The sequence below is a fragment of the Curcuma longa genome, chromosome 11, assembly GCF_044706935.1.
Source record: "Curcuma longa cultivar G26 ecotype Majalengka, Jawa Barat chromosome 11, ITB_CL_G26_1.1, whole genome shotgun sequence".
In the NCBI taxonomy this organism is placed as follows: domain Eukaryota; kingdom Viridiplantae; phylum Streptophyta; class Magnoliopsida; order Zingiberales; family Zingiberaceae; genus Curcuma; species Curcuma longa.
Window position 1 is genome coordinate 14,710,805 of NC_133871.1, and position 20,788 is coordinate 14,731,592.

The 20,788-nt window shown below is 34.8% G+C and overlaps 2 protein-coding genes across 2 annotated transcripts; one reads left to right on the forward strand and one right to left on the reverse strand.

The window, feature by feature from the left end:
* The first annotated feature begins 846 nt into the window (after positions 1 to 846).
* LOC141837185 (RING-H2 finger protein ATL2-like) lies at positions 847 to 1,563 on the forward strand. The gene has a single exon (XM_074724631.1). The coding sequence runs from the start codon at positions 847 to 849 to the stop codon at positions 1,561 to 1,563; it is 717 nt and encodes a 238-aa protein (XP_074580732.1).
* A 1,428-nt stretch (positions 1,564 to 2,991) lies between these two features.
* Positions 2,992 to 20,788, reverse strand: LOC141838918 (alpha-aminoadipic semialdehyde synthase). The gene is made up of 25 exons (XM_074726546.1): positions 20,435 to 20,788; positions 20,097 to 20,357; positions 19,937 to 20,023; positions 19,726 to 19,855; positions 19,212 to 19,385; positions 18,597 to 18,679; positions 17,631 to 17,744; positions 16,712 to 16,787; positions 14,729 to 14,900; positions 13,313 to 13,409; positions 13,027 to 13,190; positions 12,172 to 12,229; positions 11,882 to 12,022; positions 11,327 to 11,665; positions 10,127 to 10,207; positions 8,557 to 8,622; positions 7,607 to 7,724; positions 7,276 to 7,405; positions 5,701 to 5,780; positions 4,967 to 5,125; positions 4,649 to 4,895; positions 4,159 to 4,267; positions 3,530 to 3,691; positions 3,341 to 3,410; positions 2,992 to 3,256 (listed from the first exon to the last, which is right to left on the reverse strand). The coding sequence occupies exons 1-25, from the start codon at positions 20,456 to 20,458 to the stop codon at positions 3,198 to 3,200; spliced, it is 3,201 nt and encodes a 1,066-aa protein (XP_074582647.1). The 5' UTR covers positions 20,459 to 20,788; the 3' UTR covers positions 2,992 to 3,197.

Below are 20,788 nucleotides of genomic sequence, written 5' to 3' on the forward strand. Positions count from 1 at the left end.
TAGTCTCCAGTTCTTAAATATGCTTAAATATATATATAAAAGATTCAGCATTTTAAATTAAATTAGGTTCTCAATTAAGTTTTAACCAACTTATCTCTATGGCAACAAATAAACAAACTTTGTTGCAGTTTCAGAAAACTTTAAAAGGAGATTAATTTTTCTTTTTTGGAATTTTCATTTATATATTTTAAAATACCATTTCAATGCTTAAAGAATTATAATGAAACAAATGTAAAAGGAAGATGAAGAGAAAAACCTGAAATTAAATATTTATGAAAAGGATAATAAAGATAGTTTTATTATACATAATTCTAACATTTTTTTTTGTAACCATTTACTTTTGAAATTATTCGAGAATTTTTTTATGTCAGTGAAGAAACATCAAAAATTAAAAATGAGACTGATAACTGCTAGGAATGTTTTAGAGAAGGAACAATGCTAACACTATTTTTCTGTGCGTTTTTTATGCAAATTGATGAGCAAATTTTAGTTCCTAGATTTTCTATTAGAATCCAATTCAGTCCTAATTTTACATTTACTCATTAGATATCGAATTTTGATAGAATAATCTTGACCAAATCAATCATTTGAATCAAAATTTCCGGCTGAACGGGTCAAACGACAAGATCCAAGGGCTCCAAGGAAGTCTCCGGAGACATTGTGATCCACCCAATTCCCTCTTACTCATAAACACCACACGCACACTTCTCACTGCGATTTGGATCTCCACCGAGGTCACTGCCATCGATTTCGATCACTAGCACCGTCCCACGTAAGCATTTCCTCAAACATTAAATTTGCTTGTCTAATTTAATTCCATCCTCCAGAACAGAGCAGAATCTAACAATGCCCGGAGACAGCGGTCGTCTTCTGAGCATCAGGATCGGCTGTGAGATCGTGCTGGCGGCGATCATCTTCCTCTTCTTGGTCATCTGCGCCGCTTTATTCGTCTACCTCTACCTCAGATGGCAAATTCGCTCGTACAGCCACACGGAGGGTGCCGCGGCGCCGAACCCGTCCGGCCTCGACGCTGCCGTGCTCCGCTCGCTCCCTGCGATCGTCTTCCGGGGGGCGTACTTCAAGGAGCCGGTCGAGTGCTCCGTGTGCCTCTCCGAGCTGGCCGAGGGCGAGACTGCCCGTCTGCTTCCCGGGTGCGGCCACGGGTTCCACCTCGAGTGCATCGACATGTGGTTCCATTCCCACAGTACCTGCCCGCTCTGCCGGAGTAGCCCCATCGGGAGAGGATCCCCGAGGCGAGTTGCGGCGGGAGAGGCCGCGTCGCTGGTGGTGGTCGTTCCGTCGAGCAGGTTGCAGACAGGAACAGAGGGAGCGGGTGAAGGTTCGTCGAGCACTTCGGCCGGCGGACCGTCGCCGACGAGGGTAGCGGTGGAGGGGGCGTCGTCGTCGGTCGAGCAGACGTTGAAGACGCTAAGGATGATACTGAGCCAAGGGAGGTGGAGCGTTGCCTCGACCTCCGGTAGCGCCTCCCAGGGAGGCGACGTAGAGCAGGGTCCGGAATGTTGCATGCAGGCGCCATCAGCGAACGCGTATCGGAAGCATTAAAAGGATTTTATTTCGGAAAATAGTGTTGTTTTTATGTAAATCATCAGTAAACGAATTAAGGGTTATTTTTCTTTTTTAATCTCTTTATCCAATCCATAAGAGCAGAGAGAAGTTGTTCGATCCATTTCTTGTTAAATCATAGTTTTTTGTTTTGTCCTGTAGTAATAGATTTGTGTAGTTTGTAATTGCCATTTTGGGTTCCACAGATCAAATCAACTTTTTTATTCACTTTTAAATCATTTTTTCCTTTTAAAAAGTACAGGTCTGTTTTGTTCTCCAGGATCAAAATTCTGTGGAGTCTGGTATGATATGGATCTAGTGAGTTCATATTTATATAACTGGATAAATGATTACAATTGAGATCCATATCAGAAGGATAAATGATTGCAAATGGAAGGCTTATGGATATATTTTTTAATAATTTAGATATCTAATTTTTACTATCTGATTAATTTTGAAGATGATCAATATGATTTCATAAAAAAATTTCATTGGTCACCAAAGTATATCAAGAAGCACAAATGAATTTTAACGAATGATTCAACGTCATAAATTTTTTAAACTCTTTAAGTGTAATATACCCTAAATAAGATTTGAATTGGAGAGGATTATCTATAAAGTAAGATCTTATTTTTTACCATAGCATCTTATCCCGGAGCTTATGGCCAATCCTCTCCAATTGGAAGTTTTGTTGTCTTGGGTGGACACACTAAGTAGTTGATTATCTTGTCTAGTCACTGGCTGCCTTGCAGTTTAAGCTATATTTGTCAAAATTGATCCGTCCATTACGATCAGTTATTTAATCTAAATGATTGTTAACGGCTATAGACTGGCTGTGATTTATTACAATTAAAAAATATTTTTGTTATTATACATGTATTGTTTTTTATTATTTTATGGTTGCCCTTGATGCAATGTTGCATGTTGGAGTTACGAAGAGATTACAAGATTAGATAGTGACGATTCTACAAATCCAATTTATTATAAGAACCGAGAGAGAATTGTTTATTAAAAACAAGCGTTAATTAATTGAGAGAGAATAGAATTATTAAACCTTAAATAAGTCGAGCCAAATTTAAATGTATTTATTTATTTTATAAATAAATTTAGTAAAAAATTTAACAATTTGAGTTGAAGTTAAATTTCTTATTAAGCTCGACGAAATTAACGACGGAACGGAATGAGGCTCCATGACACTAATGCCTGATGCAAGCGAATAAAATTATCATTTTTTGTGGGTTTTTTGCGTGACGTTTAAAACGTGTAAAATTCACGTGCTGCCACGTAGGCCTCACCAAAATATTTTCTGGGCCTGAAGCTTGACGTGACCATAGTAGAGTTTAAAACTACAGGGAACGTTTGGTAATTCTACGTTGGAAAATAGAATGAACTTTTGTGCGTAAAACAAAATTTTGGCACATGATAACACAAAAGAAAAGGCATGGTGGGATCACCCACAAATATTATTATCAAGATCATAGACACAAGTTTCTTTTACATTTTGTTTATTAGCAATTGAAAGATATAAAGACTTATGCAAGAAATAGACATGACGTTCCAGTTACATTATTCAAAATTATACAGAACAAACGAAGAAATATACACCACTAGTGGCAAATGCTGTTTGACTTGGGTTATGAGGTCTCAAATTTCTCTACCAACTTTATCCCAGAAGCTTGCAAAATGTCTAACGCTGCAAAATTTGACAGCGAATTGCCAAGAAAATCAATATTAAACAAATACATTTAGCAGTACTTCAACATGTTAACATCTTTACCTGGAACATACACTTCGGGTTCTAAAGGTCTGACCACCCCTCGCCTCTTCACCTTGTTCAGAAGTAAGAGCTGAAAATCAAATCAAAGAAATAAATCAAGATAGTTCTTTTTCATAAGAATTTAGAATAGTTCTATTATTCAATTATGTTTTCGCATTTAGGGCAATATTTCAATGAAATAGGAATTACCAGTACTCCTATTGCTGCAGGGATTCCAACGGTGAGAGCCATTGCAGTCGTCGATTTCCCATCTTCTATCCTCCCGTATTCTAGTAGGGTTGCCCAGTGATTCTCTGTAGGTCTTCCATCAGGAAACTCTACTTCAATTTCATGATGTAACACCACCATGTCCTGCAATGAGATTATAAGATTGATATGAACAAAATTGACGTACATCCATAAGATGCGAGGCTATCCTCATTATCTTATATTGTTTAGAAAAAAAAGACTGGATTAATATCTACAGGTTGTATACGCACATGATTCATAGTTCTAAGATGCAACTCTAAAGTGATGGATAACAGCAATTAGACAAATAATTGACATTTCCGTTGTATGCAGATACTCCCATAAATTTTTATTAGCAAATGCATTATAATCAGATAACTTATGGGATTTCCCATTTGTTTTTTAATATAGATGATTGAGTTTTGAAGGTCAAACCATTTGTTTGGTTTAACTTAATCAGATTCAGCTAATATACTACTAAATTCCTGTGTATATACATAATAATAATAATAAAATAACATATATAAAGCATCGACTATAGCAGATCGTGCTGTGTAATCTAATTTTAAAAGATACCATATCTATAATACCTTCTCTTTGCTGGTATAGGCTAGCTTCTCTTCCATCCGCAAACAGACTACATGAAATGCACTTGAACACGCCACTGGAATTTCCTGACATTCATTAAGGCCCAGGAACCTGTTCCATTATACCAACATTATTATGGTATAAGACATTTCTATTGTAAGATGAAATTTTGCCGACACTATGAGCCAAAAATGCTATAATTCTAGAATTAGTTCTGCCATTTGAAGACCATACTCGAAATAGACTCAAAATGAAAGAAAAAGACTGATGGAAATACATGCTGCAGTAATGCAGTTTAAGAACTTAAATACTAGCAGGCGGATGTAACTGGAATCATGGTGGAAACTCAAGTGAAAACATCCTAAGTGAAAAACCGTAATGCTGTCCAAGAATTCCCTTATTGAGCATACCCAGTGAAAACCATTCAGCTTAGCATGATGGATCATCAAATAAATATTGAGAAATTAGCTGAAAAAGGTGGGAGCCACTAACTTGATAGTTTTGACTGTTTTAGTTGCTATAGTTTTATCCTTGCAATGTCCAAGCGTGACCAAAGACTTTATCATTTCTTCATCAGTTTCAATTGATCCAGTTAATTTGTTATCTGGAGAATTTTTCGCATGTAGAAGCTCATTAAGAAAGGCAGCAAATGTGGGCTTCACAGATCCTTTAAGCATGGGGTGCGGTTCAGTTTCAAAGAAACCAATCCTCGCCAGACTTGCCATTATTTCAGAAAAGCCTGCAAAAGCATCTGACAGCAATTGAAGTCTTGTTACAAGAAAAATGGAATATGATATATTCTTTACAAACCTTCATATCTGAGGGTTGCCCTAAACACAGTTGATGCCTCATTTGTGATCCCATATGCATCACCATAGACTAAGGAATTCCAATTTGGGATGCATTCCAATCCAAAGGCCGGATATTCAGGCATCCTGAATCTCACAGCTGAGTCAAACAGTTCATTACCTAAATGAAAAATAAAAGAAAGAAAATCAAACATGTTGGACCTTTTGACCTATTATATAAGCTAAGAAACAAGACATGAATCTATGCCTAAAAGTTACAAGATAGATGTTTGATGAATGATCCATTATAAGTTATTATGCTCCTAGTTAGAAGATATCCTATTGAGATGAATGCCCGTGCTAAAAAGAGAGAAAACCATTCTTGGTGGCTGAAAATGCTGTGTGCCAACATGCAAAGGATTGGAATTTGAATTCCGATCGTTGTAAGGAATGCCTTTGTCTGCATTCTAGTGAAATTTCGTGTTAGTGATGGCTGGAACCTCTTGCCTTAGTTTCAGCAGGTCATTTGAGTCTTTTCCCAAGATTAATACTTGGCTTATAAAAAAACTACCATGAGCTTTGTATAAAAACAATTGCATGATAGAAGTATGAAACTATGTAATAATAAATTAAAAATACGAATCATAATTGATTGTGTCAAATTGAACATCTTAACATGATTTTCCATAATAATTGTATATAATACAACTGTATGCTTATATTCTCATGGTAAAGCTTCAGAAGCATACAACTAACCATCAACATGTACAATTTCTCCATGTAACTTGTATGAGGCAGAATTTCGCCCTGCTCGGAGAGCACCAGCAGGATTCCAACTGAAATAGGAGTAGAATTTACAAATTGAGAATACATTAGCAGAAATAGTTCAATATCTAATCTAAAGTCTTTAAATGAGTTGAGTAGCACAACAATTTCATTAGCTGATCCTAATGCCATAGGGCAGAATTTCGCCCTGCTCGAAGAGCACCAGCAGGATTCCAACTGAAATAGGAGTAGAATTTACAAATTGAGAATACATTAGCAGAAATAGTTCACTATCTAATCTAAAGTCTTTAAATGAGTTGAGTAGCACAACAATTTCATTAGCTGATCCTAATGTCATAAAAGGCAGCAAATTCTGAAGAAAGTTACAAATTATAAATTTGCAAGAACACCAATATTTGGAGAACATCCATTAGTGGTTCACGTTCATGCACATCCATGCAAGATGCACTTCTAGTGTGCAGGACTGGGTGTTTAACCTCCAAGGTCGAGGTCATGCTGATCATGACGGTCAGACCAACTTCAACCCCTCAAGTCAAGGACAAAGTCTACTCTAACTCTGGCCATGGGTAAAGGCAGAGGCCTGCTCCAATCCTATGGTCAAGGCTGATTTGATCCAATTGGTGATGGACAAAACCAAATCTAACCTCATGGCCGTCTCTATATATATGGAAATGAGTATTTTGTCTCTTTCATTAAAGATTGACCATTTCTTCATGATTAAGGCAACGATATGTCAACAATTCTTTTCGGTCGTACAATCAAGCCTTATATGCCACATCACACATTGATGACCGGATCTCAAAGATGACATGTCATCATGAGCATACATGCACAACAATGACCAGAAAATCATATTTCTTTGGTCATACTCTCAGTTTAGAAAACCTAAGGCGTGTCACTTCGGGCACTTAACACTTCTACACATCTTCATGATTTGACTTAGGTGCCAAAGTCAAGCTTTGTCAGAATACTATTAAGATCTCTTGCCTACTTCTATGTTAGGAAATATACCTCATGTCGAAGCATATATGTATAGATAAGTTAGATGCCTCAGGTACATGCATTTGATGAAAAAAATTAGTAAATAGTAATAACAGTTACTCAAGAAGCTGGATTAAAGTTTCTAACTATTTGGAATCTGCCACGTGAATCATATCCTATTATTGAACTTTATATGTCCAAATATTTTTAAGTTATTTTTCCATTATATATAATCTTCTTTGTTCTCCCTCTATCCTTCATAGATTCAACTCTAATTGATTTAACTTTGTTAGAATATGTTGATCATCTATGAATATGTCCAAACCAATCTTAATTTATTTTTCAATATTTGCTTTATTAATTGAGGTTATACCTAATTGCTCCTGGAATAACACTGTATCACAATTTATTAGACTTTTGCACCCTAGTATGACTTATACTGCTGGTGTATGTGCTAACTAGTCTGATTCTGTACTTGTTCTTTGTCATATTGGCTAAACAGTTATATATGACGCTTTACAACTAACTTATTTTCCTTGACTTGTCCAGTAATGGTATTTTCACCTGAACTTATACGCTAATGGGTTGTTGGCAGCATCAGGAGAAGGAAGACCACCACAGTAGGAAGTAAATGATTTTATTTTCCCTCCTCGTATGTGCGCTTGATCAATCATCTTCATAGCCATCATGTGGTCTGTCCAACCAAAACGTTACAATCCATAAGATAAATTACATACAATTGGCATTCATGAATACAAACAAGCACATCTTAAGATCTAAGTATTGCACCAGTAAACCTAACAAACACCAAAAGGTGTATTTGTCAATAAATATTGCTGGTGATGTGATGGATGATAATAGTATAGACTGAATCTACAATTGAATATATATGTACCTATCCCAGGATCAAGGCCCATTTCACAAAGGACAGTAATGCCAGCACTCCTTGCCATTTCATCCAAGCTAGACATGGTAGTTTCAACGTAGCTTGCTGTGACCAAGTGCTTTTTGTGCTGCAAGAGAGATATATTTGCTGTAGTTTTAGGTTGCACTGAAATTATATTTCTCAATTGATGAGTATCATAACCAAGAAAATGAATTGGCTCAATAAAATATCAGACACCATTAGCAGAACTAAAGCTTGAAATAATAAAAAGTAACATCAGTTGGAAGAGATCTAGTAAATAGCCAAAGCTGGTTCTTAGAGCATCATGGTGATTACATTTTTTTGCAAGAATAGCAAACATGAAAAGGTAAATTGAGATGTATTAGATCTGACAGGCAAAAATCATTGAGTTAATAGTTCACAAAATTTTTCTCAATTTTGCTTTGTTAAAAGAATCAGGCTTGATACCACAGTAAAATGCTTCTTCTTAAAAGAATAAGGCTTGGTACAACTTTGGCATAACGCTTAATACATCTTCCATCCAGACATCATGATGGGCGCCTAGAACCCTTTTTTTGCCATAGCATTTACACAACAATATTTTAACAGAACAAAGAACTCACAAGTAATAACTCGAACTCTGATATAAGGTGCAAAGTACACTATCTCTGTGCTCACTATTTTCAATTTATTCTCCTTGTTCTCGTTTACCAAGAAATATTGGTTTCTGTGGCAGTGCCAGTTAGGGAGAGGAGACTGCATTAGGGCATTAATCCATAACCTTGCAGATACTCTGATTAATCATGTTGTCTACGTGAAAGACAAACAACTTAGGGTTTTATCTTTGTACATTCTGTACTTCTGTATAGTTTATTAGGACAATGTCCTTAGTGTGCTTAGATAAGAACAAATTGAACCTTGTTATGGAAAAAGAGAAATGCAAATGAACAAGAGAGTACCTCTATACACGCCTTTGCTATGTTAGCATGGAAACTAGGAGGTAATAAGCTAAGTACAACTTGAACCTGCAAGATATCAGATTTAAGGCATAAACACTTAGTCAGGTGACTATAAGCAATATGCACATGACAATGTTAACATCAAAGAGTTCTAGTCTAAGGAGAAGAATGATACTTGGAACCAATTTCAGAGGAAACTTACTCTCTCCTTTTCTCATTTTACTAAAGATAAGAATGCTTGTTCTACTGAACCAACTCCAAACTTTGATGAACATATTCACAGTTGGCATCACTCAAGATATTATTAACAATTGAAGAGTAGTCTAGTCTGAATAGGTTGCTAAACAAGTAAAAACAGAGCATTAATCAAGCCATCAACAACGAAACATTTTTTCTTCATCTGATTACCACAAAACTGGCAGTTCTTATTTGTGAGGCAATAGAAACCATATAGCATGCTTTTAAGTGTCAATCGTATAGGTCAGGATTCCCAAAGACATTGTTTGGTTGTGTTGGGACAGCATGGTTAAAAGTCACTGTGTGCCTATGCCGATGGTTTCATATGGGAAGAGAAAGATAGGAAAATTATCTTCCCATGTTATATCCTTTGATTCTAAATTGGGAGCACATGAAACACTATAGGTAGGGAAAGAGAAGACAATATTGGCCAAAACAAAAAAGTTATCTTCACATACTAATTTCATCTACTTGTCAAGGAGATAGAATACTAGAAAAAAGGGAATGACAAAATGAGAAAGCATCAATCAAGGAACCATTAATAGGATAGAGGAGTGGTGCAACTAAAAAAAAAACAGACATATATGTTAGTAACGATGGTCACAATGGTATAATATTGTCCACTTTGGGCCTAAGCCCTCGTGGTTTTGTTTTTGAACTCAACCCAAAAGGCCTCATACTAATAGAGATTTCTTCCATCTTATAAACTCATGATCTTTTCTATGTATTTCCAATATGGGACTTTGATTGTAATCTTAACAATATATACATATAATTCCAGTTCAATTGTCAATATATATATATATATATATATATATATATATATATGAACATATGGAGAAATTAATTCTAATATTAGATACCATGGAAATATTATTAAATATGAGACTTGAAAATTATGGAATTAATCTTAGTTTGATACTATAAGAACCGATGATCTCATCTAATACATAACACTCATAGTGGTACTACAAGGGTATAATTATTAGTTGATATGTTTGTTATATTTTCATAACGAGTTGCTCCCAAATTTGAATTCATTTTATTTGATAGTTACTATAGTCTTATCTATAAAAGTAAACAAAGTGGAAGAAAATTATAAAGTGAATCTCATTTAAGAAAATTTTGGAATGCTTTAAAGTGTGAAGCGTCAGCATATGATTGAAACTGTGTCATTTCAGCCAAAGATAGAAACACCAACATTATATAATATTTTAAAACAATTTAAAATTCTAGATGTTTTCTTCAAGAGAAACATGCACTAATAACTATGATGCACAATTTGGATAGCATTACTTAGTATAAGGATACTCATAAGCAGATTAAGTTTTACCTCAGATACACACTGGTTGAGCTTCTCATAATCCATTGCATCGAGCTGAACAGCCTTTGCATTTGGAATGCCTTCAACAATCTGTATAAAATGATTTCTGCATCAGACTATGCGTTGAAAAAGTACTCCATGTATTTGTTAAGACAAGCAGTTTTCTAGAATAGTAATACAAAAAAAGGAGCATCATAGGAACTATAAGAAAATTTAGAAATTTTGTGCTTCAAGAAGAATGATTTGTTTAATTTTAAATTATGGTATAGCCAGTTGAAGGCACACACTTCGAAAACGAAACAAAACAATGACATCTAGCTCAGCTACGAAGTGCACTCCTCATTAGAGCTTGATGTGCCAGTTTCACTAGAGCTTGCCTAGTACTTACATTATGCCATCTTATTCATGTGACCTAATCACTTAAAGATTCTCCCAACTCATCTATGTTTTCTCCTTAAAGTTTAGTTAAAATATGCTTCACTGATGCATACAATCAATTTAACAATGCTCTTCCCGAAATCATCCTTGGAGCCTTATAATATCTCACATTATAAATTTTGAAATTTGAATGCAGACTTGCTTTTAACTAGATATCAAGAACTTGAATGCTCAAGGGCGGTGTACATCTAAGCAATTCCATAGTTAAACTCATTTCTACAATCCTGTCATTATGATCACAATATAATATCTGAACCCTCAAAATTTGTGTTCATGTAGATTGTAATATGTAATTAACACAATTTTTTACTTTATGTGCCAAGTTGGGATGATTCATATCCATACTCTAATTTGTGGTAAAATACTAGACTAGTTTGTTTTAACTTTTACTTGGATCTAGATTGTTTATCTGGTAAGGTTGTGCAACTTTTACTTGGATCTAGATTGTTTATCTGGTAAGGTTGTGCATCATACTCATCTTAGTATATATTCTACACTCTCATGGCCTTGTAAATGCAAAGCCTTAACTTTTCTTCAACCTTTTTGTCAAAGTGTTTTGATTAAAAGCTGCATAACATACCTCTTTTCCCCTTGTTGGTTTTAGCTTTTATGTGGATCTATCATGTTTATCTGGTATGATTGTGCATCATACACATCTTAGTGTATAATTGTATTCTACACTTTCGCAATCTTGTAAATGCAAAACCTTAACCTTCAACCATAAGTGACAGTGTGTTGATTAAAAACTGCATGATAGTTTCTAGAGCATACCTCTTTTGCATCCTGCAGATAAAGAGAAGCCACAATGACCTCATATTCTTCAAGTTCCTCACCATCAATAGTCAGACATGATTTCAGATAACTTCCATTGGATGTACTCCCTACAGAAGCTAAAAACTCTACAGCCGGTCGGCAAACACGTCCTGCACCTAGGATTAAAACACAGGGCCTTCTAACAGTTTCACATCTATCTTGCAAGATACTTTCTCTAACTTTGCCTATCTTTAAGGAGAGATTTTTATCCAAAGCTCCATTTGTATGGCTTTTTTTCACAATATTAGTCAAAGAATCCATTATTTGGTCAAGGACTGCAGTGTCATCAGCACCAACCTGTAAAACCATCCAAAAGATCATATCTTCTCTAAGAAGCTAAACATTATCTGTCACTTTGCTCAGACATGCCTCTTGAGGATGCAGAAAGAATCAACATTGACAACACAGCTGACAGTTCTAAGATTATACAAGTGCAATAACAAACAAATGTGCAATGTGAAGATGGACACTTTGGTTGACCAAGAGAAACATTGTATCAGTCATCCAACTTACTTCAAGTTCAGAATAGGACATGGACTTTGAAGTTTGACCAACTTCACACTTAAGTAAGTGAAATGAACCACCAGCAGCTTCAATGACATCCAGAGCTTCATTAATTAAAAATTGATCAAACAAATGACCACTGAGAGATACCTGTAATCAGGAAGTTACATTTCCAATAAATCAATATGACATTGTAAGTAAACAGATAACATCATAACAAATTTGACATGTAGAGAGATAGAAGGGTTAAAAGTATTTTACTGACAAAATGCAATATCAAATAAGACTTGAGTTCTTACCAATGTACAATATTTCTTCTTCTCAGATGAATCATCTAGAGGCTCTGTTGTAGGATCTCTAGCAATAGAAACAGATTTCAGCATAGACAGCAATAAAAACAAACAGATAAACTTTTAAGTCACACTGAAGGCTCAAAGTGGAAATAGTAGAAAGCAAAGAATAGTAACTGTAGAGAAAGAAGATATAAAAGTTGGATAATTCAAGAATTAAACTTGGACGATGTTCTTTTACAGCAAATTTTATTGAGTATATTCCTCAGCACAAAAAAAAACTAGGGGAAATAGGTCATTAATTTGCAAGATAGGGGGGAAATAACAAATTTATATTAGTGTATTTAAATTTCTCGTTACCATGCTAATTTAATGACCACATAGTAGCCAAGACCAAGAATTTTCTTATCAAGCACTGAATCTTCCAAAAGGAAGACAAAGACATGAATATGTGGATTATTTTCCTTTTTGTTTCTTTAAGAAAAACATTAAATGGGAGTTCTCTCACTATCTTGTTAAACCATCATGAAAAGTGAGAATTCTGCTCCATGTTCCTTAAAAGTCTCATGATAGAACGAAGTGCAAAAAAGTGTTTTAATGCACCATCATGATCATTACAACCAAGCAAACAAGGAGCTTGTTGTTTCTATTTTCATGCAACACATAGCTTGCACCATCAACAGGCATGTGATCCTTAAATTGTATTGATTAGCATAAACTACAAACATCTTATTCTCAATCCATCCAACACAAGTTTTTTAATCCACAAAAGTTTATTTACTACCTAATAGAACCAACACAAAGAGGAGCAGCTGTGTAGCACACTTTAATAAGCAGAAAAACCAGATTATGTTTGAAGCTTACATTGTGGTTTTTCTCATTCGGGGTATATATTCATATAAAGAGGTATATGCCCCATTATGGGTAATGCAGGCCTTTTGCAAGTGCAAAGGAAGTTCTCTAATGTTTTCGGTTGAAGCCAAACTACCAATGAACTGTGATAAGATGTCCCCAAAATGATTAGAAGCCTGCACCAAAATGGAAAAGGAAAAAGAGAAAACATTAGGAAAGTTAAGAAAGGATCTGAAAATACATGCAGATGTACAAGTGGTAACCTCTTGATAGCCTTGTGCAACAACAAAAAACCTACCTCTCTTGAAAACTCTGTTGGGAGGATATCAACAGCTAAACAAATAAGGCCATCACGCTCCATGTTATCGTGGTATGAATCAGTGAAGGGGTCATACCTAACAACCGAAATTGATCAAGTTTACTTGGAGCAAAAAACTATATGGATGTGTCTGCATATGTATAAATGCAGATACTGTTCAATCATGTACGACTACTTACAGAAGTCAAGGATACATAAATTGTTTGTGAAAGGTGAATCACTAGCGGAACGAAACTCTCATAAGCTTGTTTGATCAATCATTAAAACAAAGGATGAGCAAGATCATATACTTTTAAAAAATGTGATAATGTAATGCTTATTCATCTAGTCCATGCTACTAACTTGCTTTTCTATATAACTTACATCTTCCAGTGAATGACCACTGGCTGTTTTTTTTATGAAACAAAACTTTGACTATCACAAAGCAATCTTCATTTTTCTCTCTAAAGTTTCTACGAGCATTTGATAATTCATTTCCTTAGAGTTGAATTATTAGGAAGTGGTTAACCCAAAATAAGTTACATAAGTAGAATCACATATACAACTACAGATTAAGTAGGAAAAAATGGTGCAACAAACTCATCAAGCATCATTCTTAACTAATATCTTACATTGGTAGAATCATATATAGCTATAGATTAAGTAGGAAGAATAGATTGCAACAAACTAATTGAGCGTCATCCTTAACCAAGATCCTGATAAAATACTTGCAAAAAAACATCCTAATTCCAACCTGCATTAGGGAATCTAATCAGTAAAATCTCTACATGCTGAGATGTGGATACTAGCACCACAATTCCAACAATATTGGCTAAAATCTTGCTTTGGGGACAAGTACCCCTATCTACCAGTATCCCAAAGTAGGTACAGATATATATGTACATATTTAAATACATCTTCCTACAATTAAAGGTGTTGTTCATGCTCATTCAGGAACATACCATGGAAAGCACAATGATAGCTAATTACATTGAGAACCAAAGCCACTGTCCCTACCATGATTAGTGGATCACTGTTCTTCTCATGAGAAACCTATTCTTTTGCTCTTCTTTAGCAACATTACCGAGACTGAATGAAAAAAATTTGCTGATCATATTTAAAAGAAGAATCTAAAAATATAGCATTCCATAGAGTACTGAGGAGCAAAATTCACATAGCTGATCCCAAAAAGTTAGACTACCATGGATTAGTAATGATGATTTAACAGAAAAACTAACAGGTGATGAATTTCTGAATTAGCATATGAAAGAAAGATATGCATAGAACAAAAAGAGCAAGGATAATTAAAGAAAAAGAGCAAGATGTGCATACCAAGAAAAAGTTATAAGTGAACATAAATGAAACCATGAATCTGACTTCTTGAAGCAACAGAAAGAAAGAAAAAGAACAGAATACCTGACGAAAGGCCTCTCTATGGATGTAGATTGGTTAACGAATTCAAGTGAACCTCCAATATCACATGTAATATCAGAAACTCCAATAAGAGGGCATCCTTTATTCATTAATTCTTTCAACTGAATGGTAGTCAGCAACCGTGGAAATCTTCTCTCCCAATACATACAGTTAACTGCCAAAGAAGAAGCAAAGTATCAGTGCATGTTGAAAAGTGGCAATTGTTTATTGCCAATGACAGTGTGAAGTATAAAAAAATATACTATAGTGCATTGGATTAAACGAATGTAACTTTCTTCTATAAAGTTGCAAAGCATTCTTAAGAGAAATTATAGCTTGGCACACATTTTGAAGAAAGTTCGTCTTTCATTACAAATGTTGCAATGTGTTACATGCATTGATGTAGTGCCTGTCACAAGTTGGCGATCTTACATCTGATCTGCATTTATCTTCAGTTGGTGCATTTGAAGGGTTAGAAATAGGATCATCTTTGATGGAGGGGTTTCTCAAATGGGGATCATCTTGAACAGTTTATCATCATGACCTTGTTTTTGTCTTTCCTTTTTCTTTATTTTTACACTGCATGTTTTTATATCTCTTGAAATGATATTGTCTTTGACCATCCACCTTGGGAAAAAAAAAAGATAGTCTATGGTATATGGCAGGTTCTGTTTTGATATTTAAGGTGATTTGATGTTATGATATTACTCTTAGGTGGATCAGTAATTTCATCAAGAAATATTCTCTAGAATCAATTAAACTCAACTCTAAAAATTCTGGACAAATTATTATTGGAAGCTTTGAAAGTTAAGTTCCTAATTGCTTTATACTCTTTAAAATCAAACTAGACTCAGGATACAAAAATAAAAGTAATAATACGGTAACAACTAAAAGGTAGTAATTAAAAGCATCTTATAATATTCCCAAATAATTTCTCAAACAGAGATTTAAAACATAAAGTCCTGGAAAGAAATCAATTAAAGTTCACCGCTATGAAGGACTAATTTATTACCTCCAAGTGTATCATTCCTTGATTAGAGTAATAATTTACAAAGAATTAATAAATAGGAAATCCCTTCTAAACAAAATAATTTACCAGAGTAACTCTTGAATTCTAAGTCTGCACGTATGCACTTTGTATTCCAAGGAGCTGACACCCTAACTGATCAGGACTCTCCAATTGGTTTAATATTGATTTCTATCAGTACTATACTAGTTTGTTAAAATATTCAATACAAATAATATACTAAATCATCAACAAAGGAAGAGGAATGAGGATTCCATTTAAAATGAAATTTCTTTCAAAACAATTGCAATGAACTGAAAGCTCATGTTCACAAGTATTTAAAGAACAATTATCACATTTGACAGGTATAGATTAGTCAGTCACGAAGTATTAGGAGGCCTTGCCACAATTATAAGGTATATGCATGCAATTACCTTATTTCCTAACTATATAGTAAATAGTAATACCTGACAGAAATCATGCAAGTTAATGCACATTCACAGTAGAATTTTCAAAATCAATCATTTTCCATTGAATTAACATGTGAAGTCTTTTTTCTTGTTGAAGATTGCCACATAGTTATAAGTGATCTTAAAGAATATTCAATTACTTGAGGGATAATCATGAAATTTTTAGAAGCATCTGTCACTTGATAATATTGAAGTCTTTGGAAAAGATACACATTTGACCTATGTTTTTAGTTTTTACAAAACAAAATAAAAATCCAGATTTACCTATTTACCAATGATCAGTTTCTCATTTTGATTCAATTATTAAAAATAGTAAACAAACAAAGATTGGATTCTTACTTTACCGAGATAGAATTTCAAAATTGCTAATACAAAAGAAATTTATTAGAGTCCAATTTATTTCCTACAAATTGAAACTTAAGTTGCATTATTGGGCAGATTCCAATAACAAAAAAAATAGAATAGAACTAGGAAAACTTAATTTTGTCAAAAAGTAACATAGAATCTTACCTATCACAGATGTATATGGTGCTATTTTTTCATGAAAAACAGGATAATAATGATCTGGATGTGCATAATAGTCTTCCTGCAAGAAAACTACATGTTAAACTTCAATTACCAGAGAATATACATATAACTTCAATTCTAAACGCCAATAAGAAGCTCACTTGACTGACAAACTAATGACAGATAACTCAATAACTCATCTTAAGTCAAAACATATTGAACCAACAAACATGTTATTTTAACGTATACATAATAGCAATTGTATGCCTTCTATTTATCTACAAGCTTGTAATCTCCTTTAATACTTTTCCACTTTATTTTTTATTTGAAAAAAAAAGAGTGAAGCAACTATATAAGTTGGTCAAACTAAAACTTTGTTGCATTATACTTGTCAACACTCACATGCTAAGCATGCTAAGATTAATTTTACACATTTAATCAACTTCAATTTTTCTTGTTTACTTTTAATAATAAGATTATAAAATTAGAAAGTCAATTTAATTAAAATTTAACAAGTTTCTAATATGTGTATATATATATATACAACAAACTTTTTGACTAATTTTTAGTTGAATTCATCTCGTGAATCTCAAAGTATGTCAAAGGTCTTCATGATCTAATACTCAACATGAATGGTATACAAGAAATTACTTGTACTAATCAATTCCAATTTTGATATTTTTCTAAAGTAGTGATCTTCTAGCACAATACAATACAAAATTCCAAACCATGATATCAAATAAAGAAATCAATTGAATTCACCAGATCTAAGCATTGAAGTGACTAAAGGTTGTCTTATGACAACCATGATGTGAGTAAATATATCTTAGTACAAAATAAATTAGGAAAAAATACATAATCTATATAGATATAATATGACGTAGGAGTAATGCATCAACAAAAAGGAAAAAAGATAACCTACTTTATTGAAAGCCTTAGTTGAATCTTTTGGTGCAACCATGTCTTGACAAGTCACCACACAGCCATAGACTTGAAAAAATCTCTTTGATCTAGTGTGTTTGGCGCCATCCTTGGCCTACAATTTCAAGCAAAGAAATTAGCTGTCATGAAAAATATTTCAGCAATGGTGACTCAAACACTATGCAATACAATATCAGAAGAATTATGTATTTCTTGTGGAACCTATTTTTGTGGATTATAAGTGGGCTAGTTGGATGCACAAACAAACATACCAATTCACTTTAAAACTTTCAAATAGTTCAACAAAGTACTCCATGACTTACATAGAAATATTATTCTATAATGAGCTGTTTCATGGTAAAACTTAGGAACAAAAAATCATGTCGTCCAACAGGGTTAATTTATTACTCTCGTGAAAACCCTACTAGAATAGTGGAAAGGTTATTTTTGGTTTATTACAGTCATTCCAACACTTCTAAATCCTGTTTGAAGCTGGTACTCCACTAAAAATTGGTTAGGTCCTATCTTGACATATTGTCAACAATAAAGTTAAGTGGAAAGAAATAAACACATGTCACAAAAGAACAACAAATTGCATGTTCTGCCAAAATTTTCTATTTTGGAAAGAAAAAGAAATAATCTATCCAAATGCACGAGGAAAACTGACTATCCAAATGTGCCCTCTTAGTTAAATTCATTGGGTCCTACTATTAGTTTGCTCAAGATTGCACTTTGCTAGTGCAAAAAAAACTATAGCATTAATGGCAAGTAGTGAATCTTGCTTTAACAGTGCATACAGTTAGATCATTTCGTTCACAGTTTCATGATTGAAGTTTTCAAAAAGATAAGGAAGCAAACAGGGTCTTTTAGTATCTATAAGTGGGGCCAAGGTAGATATACAATAATATACCCAAGGTGAGTTTGTGCAAGAAGGGTTAAAATATGGAAAGGAAAGAAAAACAAATACCATTGCAACAATTTCTGGAAGCTTTTGAGCATCAACAAACGTATGTGGTAAGAGCTTAAATATCTCTTGAGCACCCTGAGAAACTACACGACAACAACAACAACGTTATATGCAGCAAAGATAAGTTGTGAATGGCACCTACACAATCAAAACAAGATAAGTTGTGAATGTCACCCACAAAATCATAACCAGAAAAGTTGATGCATGCATAGATACTATGCCTACATCTCATGTAATTTATGCCAGCATATAGACTATATAGTCATCAGAAGCTTAGGTGGAATCACTACAAAAAGTGAAATATTATCTAATATGAAAAACAGTAGAGATTTCATAGTGATAACTAGCAAAAAGTTTTTTATTATTTAAGTCACTTCTTTAGTTTGCAGTACATAAAACACTGCAACAACCATTAGCTATTTGCCTTTGTTTAAATGCAACAGCTGAAACCATTTAACGGTTATGCTATATCCAAGATATGATCCAGATAACTGAGTGACCAACCCACTATTAGGTACAGACAACATTAGATAATCCGGTAAATACAAGTGTAGAATTTGAGACTAACATAATACAAATAAACCTCCAGATGACGAATCATTCTATACAGATTACCATTTCCATCCCCAGTAAATACGAAGACTATAGGAGAAATTCCAGATGGCAGCCCAAATGTTGCTATTTCTTCTCCCACAGCAATCACTGCAGCCTTGGCCGCAGCAAGGGAAGAATACATATGAGATGCTCCTAGGGACAAGAAAGGAGTTGAATATCCAAGATTCAAGTATCCTGTAGTTAAGAAAAATAAAAAATCAACCCACAATAGAGGTACAAATATGTAATCAGAGGAGTTATTATTTTGATGCAGGCAACAAGGATGTTAAGCTTCATAGAAAAAGAGTAGGCTTAGAAATGTAAACGATAACAAACAAATTGCATTAGTATCTTAGGAACAAGATTTAGTTAGTCTAAAAACGTCTTAGTTTGCTAATGTAAGAACTAAGCAAGAAAGATGCAGTATGGACGCAGTGACAACATTTGGTTGTCTCGGCAGTGAAGAATTAAACTAATCAGCGGCCAAAAGACGAAAATAGAGAAGTTAGTTATCAATAGAGTCACGGTCTCTTACGCTGTCCAAGACCATGTAAAAAATCGATTAGACCAGCTCTACCAGCAAATTTGCCAAATGCAAGCAGCCTTTTCCCATTATCTCCAACTATAAGCTCATAATCGAACAGGGATACCCTTTCAGCAAGAATCTGCAAGTTGAAGTATAAAACCATTCACATTGCGGATGCAGAAAAAAAGATCATCGGAGCCCAGCATTCTCGAGAAGCTACCTTGTCCAACAAGGGCATGTTCTCTTTCTGAGCCTTGTGGGTATGCGAGAAGAATGCATATGCTCTATCTGGAAGAATCATCTCCATCTGCACTAACCAAAACAGCCCCCAGTCAAGTCACAAATTTACAGAGATTCAACTAAAAGACCCAAGTTACAACCTTCGGTTGCTTTATACCGACGATGAGCCCGCATTCAGAAAGATCGTCCGAAATCTCGCACCCTACATCCTCATACAGGGAGTCGTGATGAATCCGCTTCGTGCTCGGTTGCACGATGATCCTCTCGACTCCGCTCTGCCTCTTCCCGCTCAGCAAAAGGCGGGCGCAGTGCGAGGGAGCCAGCGGCGCTCGCCTTTCCCATATATTGATCGACTCCGCGAGAATCCCAACGACTCCATTCCCCAACAAGCTACGCCCTCCCTGGCAAATCAAAATCAAAGATTAAAATATTGTCTCTTATGGATTAAGATAATAAACCAACGAACAATTTCACGAACCCTGTCCGAAGCTGCAGCGGCCATGGAAAAGAAGAGGACCAACCGGTGAATCTTCGAGGGAGATTCAAATTTCTCAACACCACCAACACCACCACCACCACAGGGACGGAAAATTTCACGATCTGGAATCACAAATCAATCAAATCGCAAAATGATGTAGGAGACGAGACCCCAATCCACCTCAGCCAGAGATGCAAACGAAGGAACGTAACAAACTGGTCCAGGAAAGCAGATGTCCTACTCCTACATAGGAGGACGTTCCGTTGTTCAATCAATCATCACGGGGCGGTCAGTGTGCATCTCTAAAAAGGTTCAGCGAACCTAAAGATACCCATTCGTAACGCCCACAACCGA